Source organism: Chaetomium fimeti, assembly GCF_033439085.1.
Source record: "Chaetomium fimeti strain CBS 168.71 chromosome Unknown B0H64scaffold_10, whole genome shotgun sequence".
NCBI classification, from domain to species: Eukaryota; Fungi; Ascomycota; class Sordariomycetes; order Sordariales; family Chaetomiaceae; genus Chaetomium; species Chaetomium fimeti.
This window is the reverse complement of record NW_026944338.1, coordinates 386,004-403,098: the sequence shown is the minus strand read 5'-3', so window position 1 is coordinate 403,098 and position 17,095 is coordinate 386,004. Positions and strand designations below refer to the sequence as shown.

At 59.0% G+C, this 17,095-nt stretch overlaps 7 protein-coding genes across 7 annotated transcripts; 3 read left to right on the top strand and 4 right to left on the bottom strand.

The window, feature by feature from the left end:
- The first annotated feature begins 3,830 nt into the window (after nt 1-3,830).
- B0H64DRAFT_44918 (uncharacterized protein) lies at nt 3,831-5,591 on the top strand. The gene is made up of 2 exons (XM_062807078.1): nt 3,831-4,707; nt 4,946-5,591. The coding sequence occupies exons 1-2, from the start codon at nt 4,192-4,194 to the stop codon at nt 5,441-5,443; spliced, it is 1,014 nt and encodes a 337-aa protein (XP_062654747.1). The 5' UTR covers nt 3,831-4,191; the 3' UTR covers nt 5,444-5,591.
- A 119-nt stretch (nt 5,592-5,710) lies between these two features.
- On the bottom strand, nt 5,711-7,175 carry B0H64DRAFT_410153 (uncharacterized protein). Its single transcript, XM_062804773.1, has one exon. The coding sequence runs from the start codon at nt 6,915-6,917 to the stop codon at nt 5,739-5,741; it is 1,179 nt and encodes a 392-aa protein (XP_062654746.1). The 5' UTR covers nt 6,918-7,175; the 3' UTR covers nt 5,711-5,738.
- Nucleotides 7,176-7,271: 96 nt separating this feature from the next.
- On the top strand, nt 7,272-8,620 carry B0H64DRAFT_410151 (mediator of RNA polymerase II transcription subunit 7). The gene is made up of 3 exons (XM_062804772.1): nt 7,272-7,818; nt 7,876-8,052; nt 8,120-8,620. Exons 1-3 carry the CDS (start codon nt 7,564-7,566, stop codon nt 8,435-8,437), a joined length of 750 nt encoding a protein of 249 aa, XP_062654745.1. The 5' UTR covers nt 7,272-7,563; the 3' UTR covers nt 8,438-8,620.
- A 129-nt stretch (nt 8,621-8,749) lies between these two features.
- Nucleotides 8,750-10,153, bottom strand: B0H64DRAFT_44898 (uncharacterized protein). The gene has a single exon (XM_062807070.1). The coding sequence runs from the start codon at nt 9,957-9,959 to the stop codon at nt 9,072-9,074; it is 888 nt and encodes a 295-aa protein (XP_062654744.1). The 5' UTR covers nt 9,960-10,153; the 3' UTR covers nt 8,750-9,071.
- Nucleotides 10,154-10,346: 193 nt separating this feature from the next.
- Nucleotides 10,347-13,202, bottom strand: B0H64DRAFT_331053 (SPOC domain-containing protein; the record flags this gene model as incomplete). Its single annotated transcript, XM_062800976.1, has 2 exons — nt 10,347-12,506; nt 12,573-13,202. The coding sequence occupies 2 exons, from the start codon at nt 13,200-13,202 to the stop codon at nt 10,347-10,349; spliced, it is 2,790 nt and encodes a 929-aa protein (XP_062654743.1).
- An 802-nt stretch (nt 13,203-14,004) lies between these two features.
- Nucleotides 14,005-15,532, top strand: B0H64DRAFT_410146 (nucleophile aminohydrolase). The gene is made up of 4 exons (XM_062804771.1): nt 14,005-14,270; nt 14,352-14,536; nt 14,601-15,019; nt 15,072-15,532. The coding sequence occupies exons 1-4, from the start codon at nt 14,247-14,249 to the stop codon at nt 15,197-15,199; spliced, it is 756 nt and encodes a 251-aa protein (XP_062654742.1). The 5' UTR covers nt 14,005-14,246; the 3' UTR covers nt 15,200-15,532.
- Nucleotides 15,433-17,001, bottom strand: B0H64DRAFT_367278 (phosphatidic acid phosphatase type 2/haloperoxidase; the record flags this gene model as incomplete). The annotated part of the gene is made up of 4 exons (XM_062801942.1): nt 16,579-17,001; nt 16,449-16,505; nt 16,275-16,368; nt 15,433-16,178 (listed from the first exon to the last, which is right to left on the bottom strand). Exons 1-4 carry the CDS (start codon nt 16,654-16,656, stop codon nt 15,433-15,435), a joined length of 975 nt encoding a protein of 324 aa, XP_062654741.1. The 5' UTR covers nt 16,657-17,001.
- Nucleotides 17,002-17,095: the final 94 nt, after the last annotated feature.

Genomic DNA, 17,095 nt, shown 5'->3' with positions numbered 1-17,095 from the left:
GGATTCGAATAGGGCAGCACCCCTTGCGCGGTCCCAGTGACTTTCTAGAACGCCATCTGACATTCCATGCGTGTAAGAGAACCCGCTTGTACCGGCCGTTCAGGGTACATCAGATTAGGCTGACTAGGACAGGGGCCGACGGGAAATAAAGAGAAACATATTGCCACCTGTCGAGTGGTCGCCGGTTAGACGGACCCCTGCGCGGTGCTGGCTACGGGGACAGGCCGCGATCGCCGACACACCCGATGCACGGCCAGGTGTAGATCGGGTTCTTGCGTGCGGCTGGGCCGCATTCGAGGAGGCCAAAGGCAGGCATGAAGTGCGGAAGACAAAACGCGCAAGTCATTTCTGCAGTCGTTTGACTTTGCTCTCTCCACGCTGCTGTTGTCGTTCGTGGCTTGAATGGACGAAAATGGACAGTGATGGCCAGGTTTGGTCGACTGGCCAGCTCATCGGACGGTCCACCATGGGGGCGGTGACTTACACCTCATCTTGCTTCCTGTGGGGTGATGAAAGCGGAATGGTCACAGGTGGGATGGCAAGGCCGTTTTGCTGGCATACCGGGTAGGGCAATACCCGGCCCAAGTTCCGGGCATGCCGGTGTTGCTCGGTTTTCATTCCCTTTACAAGACAAACGAGCAGAGAGGGGCCCATTAGGCGGCCCCGGCTAGACGAAACTAATTTTGTTGTCATCAGTTTCTTTTGCCGGCGCCGGCATGTGGCCATAGTTTGACTGAAGCTGAAACTCCGGGGCTGTTTTCCTGGTGTACGGAAATCGGAGAACGTGCCGGAGACGTGAGGGAGGGCGGCTGTGTTGCACCAGCTTGCGGCACAGGTCTGAAATCTGGAAACGGAAGGAAACAATGAGGGGTGCGATGAATCAATCATGTTGCCGCGGCCTTGAAGGCGGCCAGGTGGAGCAGTGTAAGAGACGCAGGGGTCGATGTAAACATGGCCTCGGGGTCGGCCGGGTATTCTTGAGGGGCCTTACGGAGCTCAGCCACCCTTGCGGCCTTGCCTAGTTCCACGGCAAATTCGAATGATGAGCGTCGACCCACGTCTTCATCTCAACAGTATGATGTTGAATATCCAAAGACGGGAGCGGCCCGTCCCCCTCGGTAGAGTGATGCCTACTTGTTTTGGCAATTCCTTTCGTCCTCGTCTCTTGGGAGGATGGAAGTTCCGTGTGCCAGTCTGCTGGCAAAGATTTGTCACTGGGGCATGGGCGTGTTCTTAGCCACCCCAAATCAAGTGACTGGATGGAATCCAGAAACGTCAATGTGTTTTTACGCACTCAACCAATGTGGGTGTTGCGACTTTCGAGGTGCTCAAGCTGACATCGTTGGGTTGGCGGTAGAGCGGCAAGTTTCAGTGGGGACGACATTGCAGACATCACATAGGCATCGTTGAAGAAACATCACTTGAATCGTGGTGGTATTTTTCGGGTAGCGACGGTGAAGACACGAAATCGTCGACCCTGTTGACTATGTTTGGTCTTGAACATTATGGTGAATCGGTTTGCGGTTGATGGTTCGATGCAGGTATGACGTTGATATTGAAGAACAGGGGAGGCGGATTTAGCTCGAGGCGGCGGGCTGAAGCGATCGACTCAGCGTCCAGAGACAGGGGTGTTACAGGGCCCCTCGCGGGAATGCGGGTGCGGAAAGGTGTGTTTGGGGAACAGCCTCAAGGGGAGACGATGGACGTCTCTATTGGTTCGCCCAGGCTTTGAAGGAGGGCGGGCCACAGGAGGGGCCGCAACCGAGTCCACAGCGGCCGTCAATACATGTTCCGTAAACACCGAGCGAGGCTGTGGGATTCGCGTTTCTCCAAGCCACTTGTTGCGCTCAAGGGACAATTCTTCTTGCCGTCGCGCGAGGCTCCGGTTGATTGAGGGACGGTTCGTTGTGCAGGAACCCCTGCGAATACTCCCAATGGCCGGGCGTGTGAGTCGGATCCTTGCGCCGGGCCGCGGGGGATATCCGCGGCTCGCACAACTCAGGAAGTACCTATCTGCCAGGGTTGACGCGAGAATTCTCGGCGGAACCAAACCCTAAACATACACCGATTTGTTCGTTGTCGCGAGCCCGATGGCACCAGCAACGGGCGATTTCTCGGGCTCCATGCTGGTGTTCTCCAGTCGAGTCCGTCCGCCGTTTCCCGTTCTGGAACAGGTAACGCTGAGGGTGACAAGGAGGTTGTGGCCGCATTGTTCGAGGCCAACCCCGCCGATCCAACGTCACACGTCAGTGACCGTGATCAAGTCGAGCTTGGAGATTGTGTCGGGTTCATGGCAAGAAAAGCGGGCGTGTTCGAGGACGTGGGGAGACGTGGGGAGAACGTGAGCGGTGATATCAGGCATCAACGATTCGAGGTCGCAGTACTTGAGGGTTCATACGCTATGTACCCGGACCTGTTGGGGTTAGTGATTCTAAAAATGCAGGTGAGAGAGGTGAGATGTGACGAACCCAATTGACGAGACCCAGCAGAGGTCAAGCCCGCAGGAGATGCGCATGGCAGCGACAGCAGCAGCAAGCAGAAGCAGCAGCAGCACAGCAACTCTCCACCAAACCCACGCTGTGGATCTGCTGCGACAGCGCAGGCCCGCAGCAAACCCCTGCAGGTTCCTGGCAGCGACGCTCGCAATGCGGTTCCTCCCTGCGCACACAAGACGCACACCACTCGTAGTTTCGACTGAATGCGGAAGAACTGTGGGGCATTATCCGCGGGAAGCGTTGTTTTCTGATTCGCCGAGAGAGTCTTGGTCGAGGAGCGTTTGCCCGGAACTTTGAGGGCGTGGGGAATCGGCCGGATTATCCGAGTGGCTCAGGCTTGTTGAAAATGCTACAAACCTGGAAATATGGAATTTGGGCGTTTGTGCGAGCCATCATAATTGCCGATTCCTCTTTCCTCCTTAAAGTAGGTTCCAGTTTACTATGTTGATGCTGGGAAGCCGCGCAGGCCGGCGAGGCGCCAGCCTTGTCGGAAGCCCCGCCTTCCGCTTCGGGATGAGCCCACGCTTGCACCGTGCGTGCTTGAATAGACATCGTCCTTCAAGGCCGGGAACTCCCAGATTAATCGAGGGGAAGGACCGAAAGCTTGCAGTATCTCGACTGCGGTCTACTAGTAGTTCCGATGATGTGGCTCTGATTCGACGCTTCTCAATCGCTTTCAAGCAACCAACGGCTCTGCTCCGTGATTAGAATCGCGGGAATGGCCGCGGGGAAGTCGCACGGACTTCGCACGGTGGTGCGACAACTCGACGGCAAGGGTCGGCTGCCGTGCCTGCCGCTGAATCAGGTGCTCTTGTCTCATACTTGCCCCTTGCATCGAGGTCACTTGCGTAATCCGATGCCTCGCACCTGCCACCGTGACACACCACCGCGAGTTGCTGCCTTCAGTTTGCCAGTCACGGTTGCCGTGATTGAGTTGTGGCCAATGCCATTGTGCGATGCCGAGCACTGTCATTGTTGAAAGATAGTGCTTGTGAAAGGTCCCGCACCTTCCAAGTTCGGTTTACAATACCAAAAGTCGTTCTCCCTTCCTAGACCCAGGCCTTTTGACATCGTTGTTCAACTCCCACCCGGCCAATTTCGCCGGTCCCTTTGTCGAACAAACCATCGACTCGCTGCTCCTGCCCCTTACGGCTCACAAGTTCCCGATCCTACCGGCAGTACACACATGCCCGATTTGATAGACAACTCGACTCCGGATTGTGAGGTACCACTTGCGGCAACTCTCCATGCACTTCGGGCTGGTTTTCACCCCCAGCCACCGTCTTGCTGAGTTTTCATTGTGCGGCCAAATCGGCGGCCACCCTCCCGGGTTCCTTGCCTGACGCGATCCTGTTTAGCCGCGCCGAGAAACCCTCCTCGGGACTATTGTACGCGCTGTACGCGCTGGCCGGCAGAGCAGAGTGAGACACCCGCCCGAATCGGAACCGACATTCGCAGTTGGCGGTTTCTCAGGGCTGGACGGGCGGAAGCGCGACACGAAGGCGACAGGCAGCCTGAGTCTGCAGTCTGACGTGACTTGGACCCGGCTTGCCTCGTCCGTTCGGTGGCGGACGATGAAAGTAACAACACAGACGGCACACCTCACTCGCTGCCAAGTCATCAAGGCACTGAGAAGCAAAAGCAAGTCGCTGTTTTAAGAAGGATCGTGGCATCCTCTAGCCGGGTTTCGCCTACGATGGCGTCACTACCCATAGCAGCCGGGCAAGATCAGGGCCAGCAGGTGCCAGGGCACCAGGACATGGGGGGAAGAGGCGCGGATCTAGACTCTACCGTTGGCGTCCAGCTCATCGCCAAGGCACGGAGGCTTTCGATCATCTCGGGACCCGGGCGCGAAGTGGAGGGGTTCACGGGGCCGGCGGACAGCGATCGCCCGCTAGCTTCGGAAACACCACCATGTTATTCAAGTCCCAATACCCAACCACATGCAGCCACGCTGGAGGAGCGGCGAGAAGACTGCCCACCCGCGACCTTAGCAACGGCGGCTCTGGTGACAGTGACAGCTGCTCCTTCCTCTTCGATAGCGCCCGCTCGTGTTCGAGCCCATGTTGTCGACGGAGATGTGAGCGTTGCTGGCATGAGCGTAGTCGTAGCGCCGCGCAACCCCCCACAACAACTACTGGACCTCCCCAACGAGGTGCTCTTCCACATTTTGGGGTATCTTGAAGTGTGTGACCTGCTAGCAACTTCCAGGGTGCGTCCAACTCTCCTCCCTCCGCGTCGCCCAAAGCAACATCCTCTTTGGCACTGCCCCGTCTATTCCGCCCCCATGCCCTAAACGTGTGAAGCTTCTCGCAGTTGCCCTTTCTTCACCGGTTACGGTGTGATTTGGCCTTCCCAAACAAACCCCTTACCCCCACGATCTCCGAACGCCCCCACCAAGACCGCCCCCCCCTTAAATCAGACTCACTAACAAACTTGTGCCCCCACAGACCTCGCACCATTTACGAAGCCTTTCCCTCGCCCCTTACACGCACCAGACCCGACTCCGGCGCGCGCGGACCATCCTCCCGCCCCTGCTGACCTCGCCCACGCGGCCCTCGCGCGCCGAGCTGGTCCGGCGCTCGATCGTGCTCACGCGCGCGGCGTTTGCCTCGCGCCGGCTCGACCACCGCATGGCCTCGATCCGCCTCGCGCGCAACCTGGCCGCGCGCCCCTCGGCCGAGTCCCTCGTCGAGCGCTGCGTGTTGCCGGCCGAGTGCCTGCCGCGCGGCGCCGCCCACCCCGTCGCGCCCGCGCTGGTGGCGCGCAAGCGCGCGGTCGAGAAGGAGCGCGTGAAGGATGGCCTGCGCGCGTGGGTCGGCAGTGTCTGGAAGGGGGAGGTCGGCCGGCGCGAGGAGGGCGTTAGGCGGTGGGAGGAGCGGGCGGGCGTCGGGAGGGTGTGGAGGTTGAGGCGGTTTTGGGAGGGCGTGGGGAAGGGGGAGATGTGATTTAGCGTTGGTCTTTTCCTTTGTTTTGTATACGTGTGTATGATCTTCGGGGGGCTGGGTCTGTGGTTCGCGTTGCGTTTGGTTGGGAGGATTTCGGCCGGGGATGGAGGTTTGTGTGTTATCTTACGCCTTGATAGGGCCATGATGTTTAGCGGAGTGATGACCATAAAATAACGAATCAGCGATGCTGACCTTTGCCATATTATAAAGACGTACCATGATATATACACCAAGTAAGCACGAAGCCAATCCTGACCGAAGGCGATATCAGGAGGACCTCAATGTCTCAACGCCCCTACGCGCGAAACCTGAACCCATCCCAATCATCATCATCATCATCATCCTCCTCCTCCTCCTCCTCCTCAACAGCAGCATTCTCCTTCCCATTCGCAGCAGCAGCAGGCCCCTTGCCCCCAGCATCCGCCACCACCACCCCCTCCATCGCCCCGCCATTACCATTACTCTGCACCCGCAGCGCCTCGCGCCGCTCCCGCAGCCGCTTCGCCCGCGCCTCCAGCTCCTCCATCACCTCGAACTCGTTCTCCAGCGCCCGCGTCGCCTCTTCCTTCTCGTCCTCGAGCTGTATGTCCGCCAGCGCCCGCCGCTTCGCCCGCTCTTCCTCCTCCGACTTGGCCGCGATCTCCGCCGCGCTCATCACGGGCGCCGAGATCACCGCGCCGCTGTCTAGTGCGGCGGTTGCGGTGGCGGCGGCGGTGGGTTTGTGTGCTGGTTTCCTTTCGTGTACCAGGTCGGCTTCGAAGGCCGCCCACTCGTCTTCGTCGACTGGTACTGCTGTCGCCGCTGTTGTGGTGGTGGTGGTGGAGGATGTTGGCTGTGCGCCCGTTCTTGGGCCCCGGATCGCGTCTTGTTGCGAGGCCGTGGCCTCGTCTGGTATCAACGGTGACCGGCCAACTGGTGCCGCCTTGGGGGTTGTGGCTTTTGGCGTCCTTGATCCGCCCGCGCTGGGTGTGGCTGGGCGGGATGGGATCTGCATCTCGACGCCGGCGGTGGGGGTGCCTGACGTTCGGCGGGTGAGGGGTGGTGTGATGGGCTTGCCGTGCTTGTCGGTGTCGTCTTTTTTGGATGGTGTCCTCGTCTCTTGTTGGGAGTGTTCTGTTGGCGAGCCGTCGGGTTTGGTCCGCTTTCTTTGAGATCCGCTCGTGTCGTCTGTGTCGGCCATGTCGTCGTCCGAATCGGCCAGCTTCCGTTTGTTGGTTGAGCCCTGCACCTCGGAGCCCTGGTCTACAAATCCAGCATAGCCATTGGAGCCGTTCTTCGCCGAGGATTGGTGTATGCTTTGTAGCCGCTGTCGATGCCCAGCGCTCCGGAGGTGCCCGTCCCAAAGGGACTCGGTTTTGACCTGCTCGCTGCAGACGGTGCACACGAGCTTACCGGCGTCTGAGTACGAAGCATGGGGGTGCTCGATTCGGCGGGCCGCGCGTTGCTGCCGTAGAAGGGCGCGAACGTCGGCCATGGTGGAAGAGGGATTGGGTCGAGTTGGGAGAAGACGGTGTAACGCTACGTTACAAGTAGTTTAAACCTAGCGTGAAAAGGAATTGGAGGGGTGGGTATAGTGGCTTGAAATCGAGGGATCGGTGTATGTTCTCGGCGAATTGGAACCGTATAACGACTGTCGGTATGTTGGTTTCGACAATGGCTTGTAGGGGTAAATATCGACGTAGAGGTTGGCTTGTCAGACTTCTAAGTCTGAGGGCGATGATGATGCGTTGAGCGAACCGAATCGAGCAACAGCCACAGGAAGCTCAGCTGCCCCACGTAACAAATTAACATGAGCCACAATTACCAGGGACAGCTTCAGCCACGGTCGCAGAGGTTCCCACCTTCATCCCACTTCCAATTCCATCACAAAGCACAAACCAAGTCGCCCGCTTTTCGTGTTGCTGCATCCCGGATGGCTTTGTAAATTCACAAACTAAGGCTATTCGGAAAGCTGGGTTCATAGCGACGCGGTGAAGGATGGCATCGCTCCCGATTTCCCAGACCTGAGTCCTCACCCGCATTTCCGACTGATCGTTCCTCCTTTTCCGCACCACCCCATTGCGCCAACCCGGCTCGATTCCCGTTTCCCGTTTCCCTTTAACGTTTAAGGACCGCGCGCGATGGACAACCACGAAGACGACCCAAATCGAGTAACGGCATTATGGCCGGATCCACCGTCGTTTTGGAGGGACTTTACACCAGCGAACATCGAGCGCTACGAGAGCCTCAAGGATGACTACACGCATCAGCAAGGCCTGAGCGCCAGCGCCGACGCCGTCATCCGGATCTCCAATATCCCAGAGGAGTTGATCAACCTACAACCACCGCCAGAACCTACCGAGGGGAGTTGGAGGTTATTCAGCGAGCCCGAAACGGTCAGTTGTCTCTCAACATGACAGTGGTTGTGACGGACCCCTAACTGCCGCCAGCAGCTTACCGAAACCCTCCAAACCCTCGAGGAGGCCGGCATCCAGCGACTGGGCCCGACATCCGACATCGATAGAGACAGCAAACACCTCGACCGGGGGTTCGAATTAAAAAAGCTCGTCAAGTCGCTCCTGCTCAATTACCTCGAGCTGGTCGGTCTGATGGGATATAACCCAGACCACGTGAGCCTCACTCTCCTATCAATTACCCGCCCCGTATCCTTACTGACCATGGCATCCCACCCGGCAGGCCGCCGAAAAGATCGAAGACCTCAAAGTCCTCCTCCTCAACTTCCACCACACGCTCAACGAGTACCGCCCGCACCACGCGCGGGAGCAGCTGATCCAGATCATGCACGCCCACGGCGACCAGATGCGCGCCGAGACGGCAGGGATACGGAGCGTGGTGGACAAGGCGAAGCGGATGATCGAGGGGCTGGCCAGCATCCAGGTTCCGCAGTTGGACACGGGGGCGGACGAGAAAGGGGGGCCCAAGGCACAGAGAGCAAGGCTGGAGCGGGGGAGGGAGGCTGTCGAGTGGACAGTAGTGGACGGTGATTTGGCATGAGGTGTGCTTTACTTGGGAAACGGCGTACTTGGGTATGAGCGAAACGGAATTGGAGGGCAGCCCCTCCTGTGTGGGTTGGTAGTTATGCCAGCATCTGCGGATTCGCTCACTGGTGGCAAGTGTGGCGGGGCCATAACGATCTCATCGATAATAGAAATGAATTCAGAAAGCAAATTAAACTACCCCAAGACCCTCGCGGCCTTTCCAGGTCAATGAAATGAGTCATCACGGTCGCCGACCCCTAGCCCATCTTGGTCTCCTCATCGTCGTCCGCTGTCATACAGTAGTATGTACATACAAAGTATAGTAATGGCCGAGACCATACGAGTAGTGAAAGTACGAATGGAAACGCAGTGAACCGCCCCGTATTGCCGAAGCCGAAACCCAACCAAAGGAGAGAAGCGATGATCGCTGTTGAGCAGGCGTGCCCCTACCAATATAAAGAATAAAGGAAAATAAAAGAAAACCAGACTCTTGCGACATCCGTAGCCTAGCCAACCCCCTCCTGTAATGCCCTAGCCCGTTTCCTAGCCGGGACCCTCACTCGCGCTGTCCACCCCGACTAGTTCTAGCAATCGCATCCTTCTCTTCGCTGGCCCGTGCTAACAACACACTGCAGGCGCCAAACCGGATCCTAGTTCCCATCCTTCCCAACGTCTAAATAAGAACCACATTCCGACGGAGGAGTATCAGGATCCGGCTCCGAATCAGTGTACGACTCCAAGCTCTCAACACCGCAGTATCCCCAATCCTGTCCACCCTCCCAATCTTTCCCCCGTTTCCTAGCAACCCCAACCGGTGGCAACACAACCCAATCACCATCACCACCTTCCTCGCCATTCTCAACCACTATAGCATCGTCCCAACTCTCATCCACCTCCGACCCCCCGCCGAGAAGAAACTCCTCCTCCGCTGCCGCTTCAACAGCCCTCTTCTCCGCCTCGGTCAACGCTGCCATCAAATCCTCCCCGTCACATCCATCCATGCCACTCCCATCCGCGTCACAGCCACACATATCCGTCTCCCACCCATCCCCATCATCACTCCCAAGAAGAAGAAGCTCCCTCTCCCTCTCCCTCTCCGCCTCCACCTCCGCATCCACCTCAGCCTCCGCCGCCGCCTCAACCGCCCTCCTCTCCGCCCCGCTCAAGCTCTCCATCAAATCCGCCCCTTCACACTCGTCCGTATCCCACTCCTCCGTATCCCACCCATCCAGATCCCCATCCCACCCACAAGCATCACCCCCACGCCCCCCACCATAACCAGCATCCCAACTATCAGTATCACCATCCCCACCCCCACCCCCATCCCCGCCCCACTCCCTCAAACAATCCTCGCACAGGCACCCAATCCTACACCCATCCCGGGGTCCACACCCGGCGTCCCGCATGACCGCCTCAAACGAGAGGGTCTCGCTGCCGCCGCCGGGGCTGGAGCAATATTTGAGCCGGGAAGGACGGTGCGGGCGGTAGGCCGACGCCGCGGCCGTGCCGGGCAAGGGGGCGCGCGCCGGTGGAGACATGGAGGGAGGGGATGGGGGTTGGGTTGCTACCTGGGCTAGGACCGGTAGGCGCGCCTTGAGGCCGGGTGGGGTGATGAGGGGGGCATGGGGGGGTGGTGGTCGAACTGGGAGGGGTGATTGGGTGGTTTGCGGTGGTGGTTGTTGCGAGCGTTGAGGGGGTAAGAAAGGGGTGTTTGGCCGTGGGGCTGGTGGTGGGATTGCTGTTTGTGTGGAGAATAGTGAAAGTCGTGGCAGTCGAGGGTCGGGGGACTCGATTTCGCCGGAGCTAGGTGCCAAGCGTATGGAAAGTTTGCTAGCAAAGAGATATGAAAGCTGAGACGACGTGTCTGGCTCGGGGATCGGTGGCGAGGCGGATTCACCCTAGTTATCGCTTTTCCCTCCGGACTTCTAAGCCGGCGGGGCCCCGGAGCCCGCTGTGGCTTGGGGCGGGATTGGGGGCGGCGGAATGGGGGTTTGCTTCGGTGGCCCCGCTGTGGCGGCCGGAGGAATCGGCGGCGGCGGGATGGGTGTTGTCCGAACGGGATGCGGGTGCTGCTGGGGCTGCTGGGGCTGTTGCGGTTGTTGAACATGAGGTGGATGCTGGGGTTGCGATGGAGCCGGCTGCTGCTGCTGTTGCGGCTGAGGACGGGGGACTTGTTGAGCATGCGGTTGCGGCGGAGGCGGCGCCTGAGTAGGAGCCGGAGGATGATGTTGCGACGCCTGTTGTTGCAGCTGTTGCTGTCGTTGTTGCTGTTGCTGTTGGCCCTCTCTCTCTAGTATCGTGCTAAGATAGGGAAGATCATCGCGGGTCCTAGGATCCCTCTCATATATGCGCTTGATCAACTCCCACTCCTTGCGGGACATGACGTGCGCTTGCGGGAGAAGGAATGCTACTGTCGGGCTGGTGATAAGATGACCAAGGATCTCACGGGCCATGGTCTCGCCTTGACGCTGCAACTCGTCCACGTTTGAAGTTTGCCTCCCCGCTTGTGGAGCTCGCGCCTGGGCCGGGGGCTGCTGCTGGACCGGCGTGGGCATTCTTGGTGAGGGATACTGCGGGAATGGGCCCGAGGGGGAAGTTGGCGAGAACGCCGGCGCGGAGACCGATGCCCGTCCTGACGGAGCGAACCCTCCCTGGATCGGTGTTGGAGTTCCGGGAGACTGCGCGGACGCTGAAGGATAGGGGACGGCCTTTTGCGGTACGGACGCATGGTTGGAATCCGCTGTGCCGTGGATGCGTTGGATCGTCTCCGGATCGTTCCTGTAGACGATGACGCAGAGCATCATGGGCTCGGTTCTTGTGTCGGGGATGAAGTTGTCTGCCAAGTTCATCATGAATTCTGGTTGGTTGCCAGTGCCGGCTGGCACAGGGACAAGGTACGTGTCGCGGACATTAGCAACACCCTTGTCGCCCACCACTCCGTATCTTTTCTTCGAGACGAAATAGTCGATGAGTTTCTGCATGCCCGATTTTGCTGCTGGTGTTGTCGGCTCGAGGCTAACCACAACAACGTCGGTAGGGACGCTATAACGTAGGCCGCAGAGATACACAATGGCCTGTTGTTCGTCTATCCGCCCGCACACCGTGAGGGTCCGAGGGAGCAGTTGTTCCCAGGCAAGGTCGATGGTCTCGCTGAGATTGGCACCGCCCATATGCTTCGCAGTAACGTCGACTTCGGCGATGGTGTTCATGACAACACTCCCTCGCCACACCACGTCCGGATCGTTCTCCACCTTGGGTGAGTACGGTGGGGACTGAGTCCCGTCGTCAAGTAGCCGATCAACGTCTGGATCATCACCGGGCCCGTTGGATGGAGCCGCGGCAAACGATGCACGCTGCTGTCCCTGAGGAAGAGTCGGCGACTTGACGCTCGAGAAGACCTTGTTCAGGTCAAAATCGGCTCTGGCAGGGGAATGCTGTGTATCGACGGCCGGGCCGCTGGTCGACCGGTGTCTGGCATGCGTTGGGAGTCCCGATGCGTCTTCGGGCTCTTGTTTGGGCGCGCTGGGCCGGCGAACCGGCGCAGATGGGACATCTTCGCTGGCGATGAAGTGGTCGTCGTCGACTATCTCATCGCCCTTATGAGTTCTCCGGACGCGAGGGACATCTTGGGTGATCTTAATAGCCTGCTTCTCTGCCCTCGCAATCATCTCGGCTGTTTCTTTCTGCAACTCCTTGGACGCTAGCTCCTCGGTTGACATAGACGCCAACATCGGGGGCGTCAGAGTTCGGCCGACGAGCCGGTTGATGAGCTCAGGATTGCTCTTCAAGTTGAAGGCCAGGGTCCGGATCTGACCGGCATACGAGCCCATGGTCGGGTGGGTGTCATTGACAGCACGCTCGATCTGGAGCGCGAGCCGCTCAGCACGGTCAGCAGCGGACACCCCGTCGGATGGCACAGTGCCGTTCTTCTCTGCCACTCCAATAGAGGCGATTAATGATTTAGACAATGCTTTCGCTGGTCCCTGGCGCGCATCCGGCAGTCCAGAAATGTTGGCAGGGATATCTCCTGGGGGCGTATACCCGGGAATGGGGACGGGTTGCGCATCGTTCGCCTTGCGCATTTTCTGTGATGAAATGTTAGTAAACTACCTTCGCGCACCGTCGTCGAACCGAACGGGTGGTTTGCTTACCTTGGGTTCCTTCTCCTGCGGAGCATCGCCATTCTTTCGCTTCACGCCGGCGCTTTTCGCGTCCTTCTTGGGCTCGGCAGGCGGGGGCGGTGACTGTTTCGACTTCTGAGATGCATCCTCCTTGAGATCGCTCGTCCGCTTTTTACCCTTCTTGGGTCCCTTCTTCTTCTTGTCGGTCTTTTCGTCCTCGTAGGCCTTGCGACGGGCTTCCCAGGGGCGCTCACCCTTGGCCATGCCAGAGAGAAGCTCGCGATGGTTATCGGGCCGGCACAGCTCACAGTAATACTCCTTAGGTAGATCTTCTGTGTACTGGCTCATGCCCATACAAATGTTATGCTGCCATGCGCCGCACTGGTCGCAGGCGATCCAGGGTTCACCCGAATCCTCATCTTGCTCTGTGGCGCCGCAGACGCAGCGGATGACCTCTTCCTCGGGCTCCTCGGGTTCGGGCGCGGCTTTCTTGCCTTTCTTGTTGCCCCCGCGGCGCTTTGGGGCCTCGATAGGCTGGTCGAGCTGCTCCAACAACTTGTGTTGGCCTTTGGTGGCCCTGACCGATCGGCGCGGTTCCGGTTCTGGTACTCGGTTGATGGTTAGCTGCTGGCCACGAGTGCTGCGACGGCGCGACGACATCGTCTCGGGTTGCTGCCGACGAGGCTGGTGCAGGTTGGGGGGTGTGTGTGCGTGTGTGCGGGGTGGCAATGCTCTTGGTGTTGCTTACCAGACATCGTCGCGTCAAGACGGGACCAAACAAGTGGGCAACTGAGTGCCTGCCAAATGCCGGGGTGCCCTCTCTTGTGTTGCGCGTTCTACTGCAGATGATTGCTCAAAGCATGCGTGAAAGGTTGCACGCGGTCACTTGATAGGATGTTTACGCTTGCATAGACTAAAATGATGGGACTGTGCAGAATGTAGTCCAAGGACAGGACGACAATTCCCTGAAGCTATCCGCAATCCCCCAAAGTCTGTGCCTCCCAGCGCCTTCCGTCTTGATGCCTGCCAATGGGCGACGCGGGTGATGGGGAGCAGGAACAACGGGCGCGCGTGTTGAGGGGAGCTTCGGAACAAAGCTCCAATGCGACGGATCGCGTGGCGAGTGCTGTTTAAAAAAAGAAACGATGCAAACACCTGGAGGGTCACTGAAGTTAGGGATAACTTGCCGCAAATAGTGGCGCGACGATCAACTTTCGGTGTGTTGACCACTTCAGCGTGTTTGTGTCGCTGAGGGGTGCTTTCGATGCGGAGGTTGAAGGAGGAGAGTTTGCGGGACTCGGATCGAGACAATGCGCGATGCATTGCAACGGAATGCATTGAAAATGACGAAGAGAGATTAGATAAGCAAAGTGGAGGTGGGGCTTCGGACCACCATCAGCTGCGCAAATGCAGCACTGAGCGGCAGAGCGGGCGGCCAGCGCACGGAGCACCTTAGGTAAGTGGCTCTTGTACCTGAAGTGCAAGGCAACGAGAGAGCTACGCGTGTGAGCGCTTGCCTGGAGCTCCAGCCTGCCAGCCTGGGCCGCATCGCATGGAAGCAAGCACTGGACAGCAACAATCAGCCTTCCTTCCTCCACCACTGCCCGCAAACCACACCCGCCACAGTCAACAAACGGCCAGCAACCGACTTGACCCTCCGTGCAACATACCCTACCGTCCGCTTCCCTCTTCAAACCGGCCATCATGTCGAGAAGATACGATTCCCGAGTAAGTTAGTCCGTTGGTGCAACTCCACCATAACCAAGCAGGGCATCACTGGAGGGGCAATGAAGCTTACCCCTCTCGCAGACAACCATCTTCTCGCCCGACGGCCGCCTGTACCAAGTCGAATATGCGCTAGAAGCCATTTCCCATGCCGGCACGGCCATCGGCATCCTGGCCAAGGATGGCATCGTCCTCGCCGCCGAGCGCAAGGTCACGTCAAAGCTGCTCGAGCAGGATACATCAGCCGAGAAACTCTACATTCTGAATGAGTAAGTCAGGGAGAGGGGGTGGGCACAACGACGAGTCAATGGCGGCCGCTGACATGGCCAATAGTAACATGATTTGCGCCGTCGCCGGTATGACGGCCGACGCCAACATCCTGATCAACTACGCCCGGCAAGCCGCCCAGCGGTATCTGCTTACGTACAACGAAGACATCCCCTGCGAGCAGTTGGTGCGCCGACTCTGCGACCTGAAGCAAGGCTATACACAACACGGTGGTCTGCGGCCGTTTGGCGTCTCGTTCATCTACGCCGGCTGGGACCCGCAGCGCCAGTTCCAGCTCTACCTCAGCAACCCCTCGGGCAACTACGGCGGGTGGAAGGCGACGAGCTCAGGCGCCAACCACGCGAGCGCGCAAAGCTTGCTCAAGCAGGACTACAAGGAGGATTGTACGCTGAAGGAGGCGTGCGGCATGGCGGTCAAGGTGCTTAGCAAGACGATGGACTCGACCAAGTTGAGCAGCGAGAAGAGTGAGTGCAGGCCGGGTTGCCGAAACGCGGACAAGGGCTAACAGTGACGCAGTCGAATTTGCGACGGTGGGCCAGACCAAGGACGGAAAGATCTACCACAAGCTATGGAGCGCGGAAGAGATCACGGCGTTATTGAAGGAGCACGATTTGGCCAAGGACGAGACGACCGAGGAAAAGTAGACGAGGACATGATAGACAAGGCGGTCGGGAATAAGACTCCTTGCGAGTGCTGCGTGTACCAATACAGTTTGATGCATGCGGGTAACCAAACGCCTCCTACAACGAACCTGCTACAGCAACGAACCCCATGTGTATATGCAAACAGCCACCGAACATTGCCAAGTGCTTTTTAAACTCCAGCCACGCACCACAAACACACTCAATCGACCTAGCAAGCAATGTCAGCACTCGTCTCACATTCTCAACGCCCCCAACTCAATACCTACATTCCTCCCACGCGCCAGCCCCTCCTCCTCATCCCCCAACCTCCCATATCCACCCCTCCCACCACCAACCCCATCCTCACCCGCCTCAGGCGGTCCCGCATACGGCTCCTCACAGCGCCCACTGCCCAGCCGCGGCCAGTACCGCCTATAGCTCCAATACCCCACCGTATACCCCAACAACCCACCCACGCCCACATCATACACATCATGCCGATAGTCCTGGCACCGACTGATCGCAATCATAGTCGCGCCCAGCAGCGGCGCACCACAGACCAGCGCCCGCACCAAATCCCCCCGCACCACCTTCTGCGCGTGCTCCCCCAGGTTCCCGGCCCCCGCGTGCGCAAAGATGCGCATCTGGCCCGCCAAAAACAGCGCCAGGTAGCCCAGCCCCGCAAAGGCGAACGACGAGTGGCCCGAGGGGAAGGAGCGCCAGCCGTCGTGCAGCTTGTGGTGGCCGGTCTGGGTGCAGGCGGCGACGGTGACGAGCTGGTCGCGCGGCGTGCCCGGCGCGGGCAGGCAGCGCGCGAGGAGATCGGGCCGCGGGCGGCCGACGGCGTTCTTGATGATGTCGGTTAGCAGGGAGGCGAGGATGAGGGATATGGCGAGGCCGAGGATGGTGACGTGGTGTTTGTGGCGCGGGGCGCGGGTGATGAGGTTGGTGGCTGTGACGAGGCCGAGCGGGATGAAGAGGGCGTAGATGAAGTCGTGGACTGTGGTGTGTGGTGGGCCGGCGGGGGGTGAGGGTTAGTAGTAGTCCGTATGGATGGGGGGGGGACGGTGGGGAGGGAGGTCGAGGGCTTGCTTACGGAGGGGCACGCGTTCGACCTCGGCGTGGGGGAAAGAGATGCGCAGGTCGTTGAGGGAGAACATGCGGTGGAAGGGCTCGACGAAGAATTGGATCTGGGGTTGTGGTGGCTTGTTAGAACGAAGCTCATGACGTCGAAGGGTGGCGGATGTATGGGCAAGTTCGAGGGACGTACCAGGAGGTAGCACACCAACAGCAGCACGAAGCCGATATAGTCGGAGGCATAGGTTCTCTATAACGGACAAACACCCAAGTTAGCTGACATGACAACAACCCAATGGGCGACCGTGAACCGGGGAACCTGCCTGCCAGAATCTCGAGAAAGACGCCAGAATTCCGCCGCTGGGGCCTCCTCCGCTCGAGTTGGACCTTGGAGGTGCCATGGTGATCAGTCACGGCCGTCGAACTGCCTTAAATAAAGCACAGTTCGGGGCATGGGGGTTGCGCTTCGCAAACCAGACCGACGTCGAGGCGAAAGGAGGTCCAAAGCAATTGATGTACGAGTTCCAAGATGGATGATGTCGCGTGCCATTCCGAGCTCACCTCTTGCGGGCAAGGCTACAGGGTCCAACCGTCTTGGCATCCATGGGCAAGGATCGTCGCTGGCTGGGCTGTTCCATTCCCGTTCCATCGCAGCCTCGTGTTGGGCTGACTCGCCCCTCCCAATGCCAGGCAGCAAGAACGGAAAAGAAGATCGGGGGAAGAAAGAAGGCAGAAAGCAAGGAACGAAGGAAGGATGAGAACCATGGCTTCATTAGGTATCGACTAGAAAGTAACGGCAAAAACACGGACTGAATGGAGCAAAGTCACGACTTCTGCTCG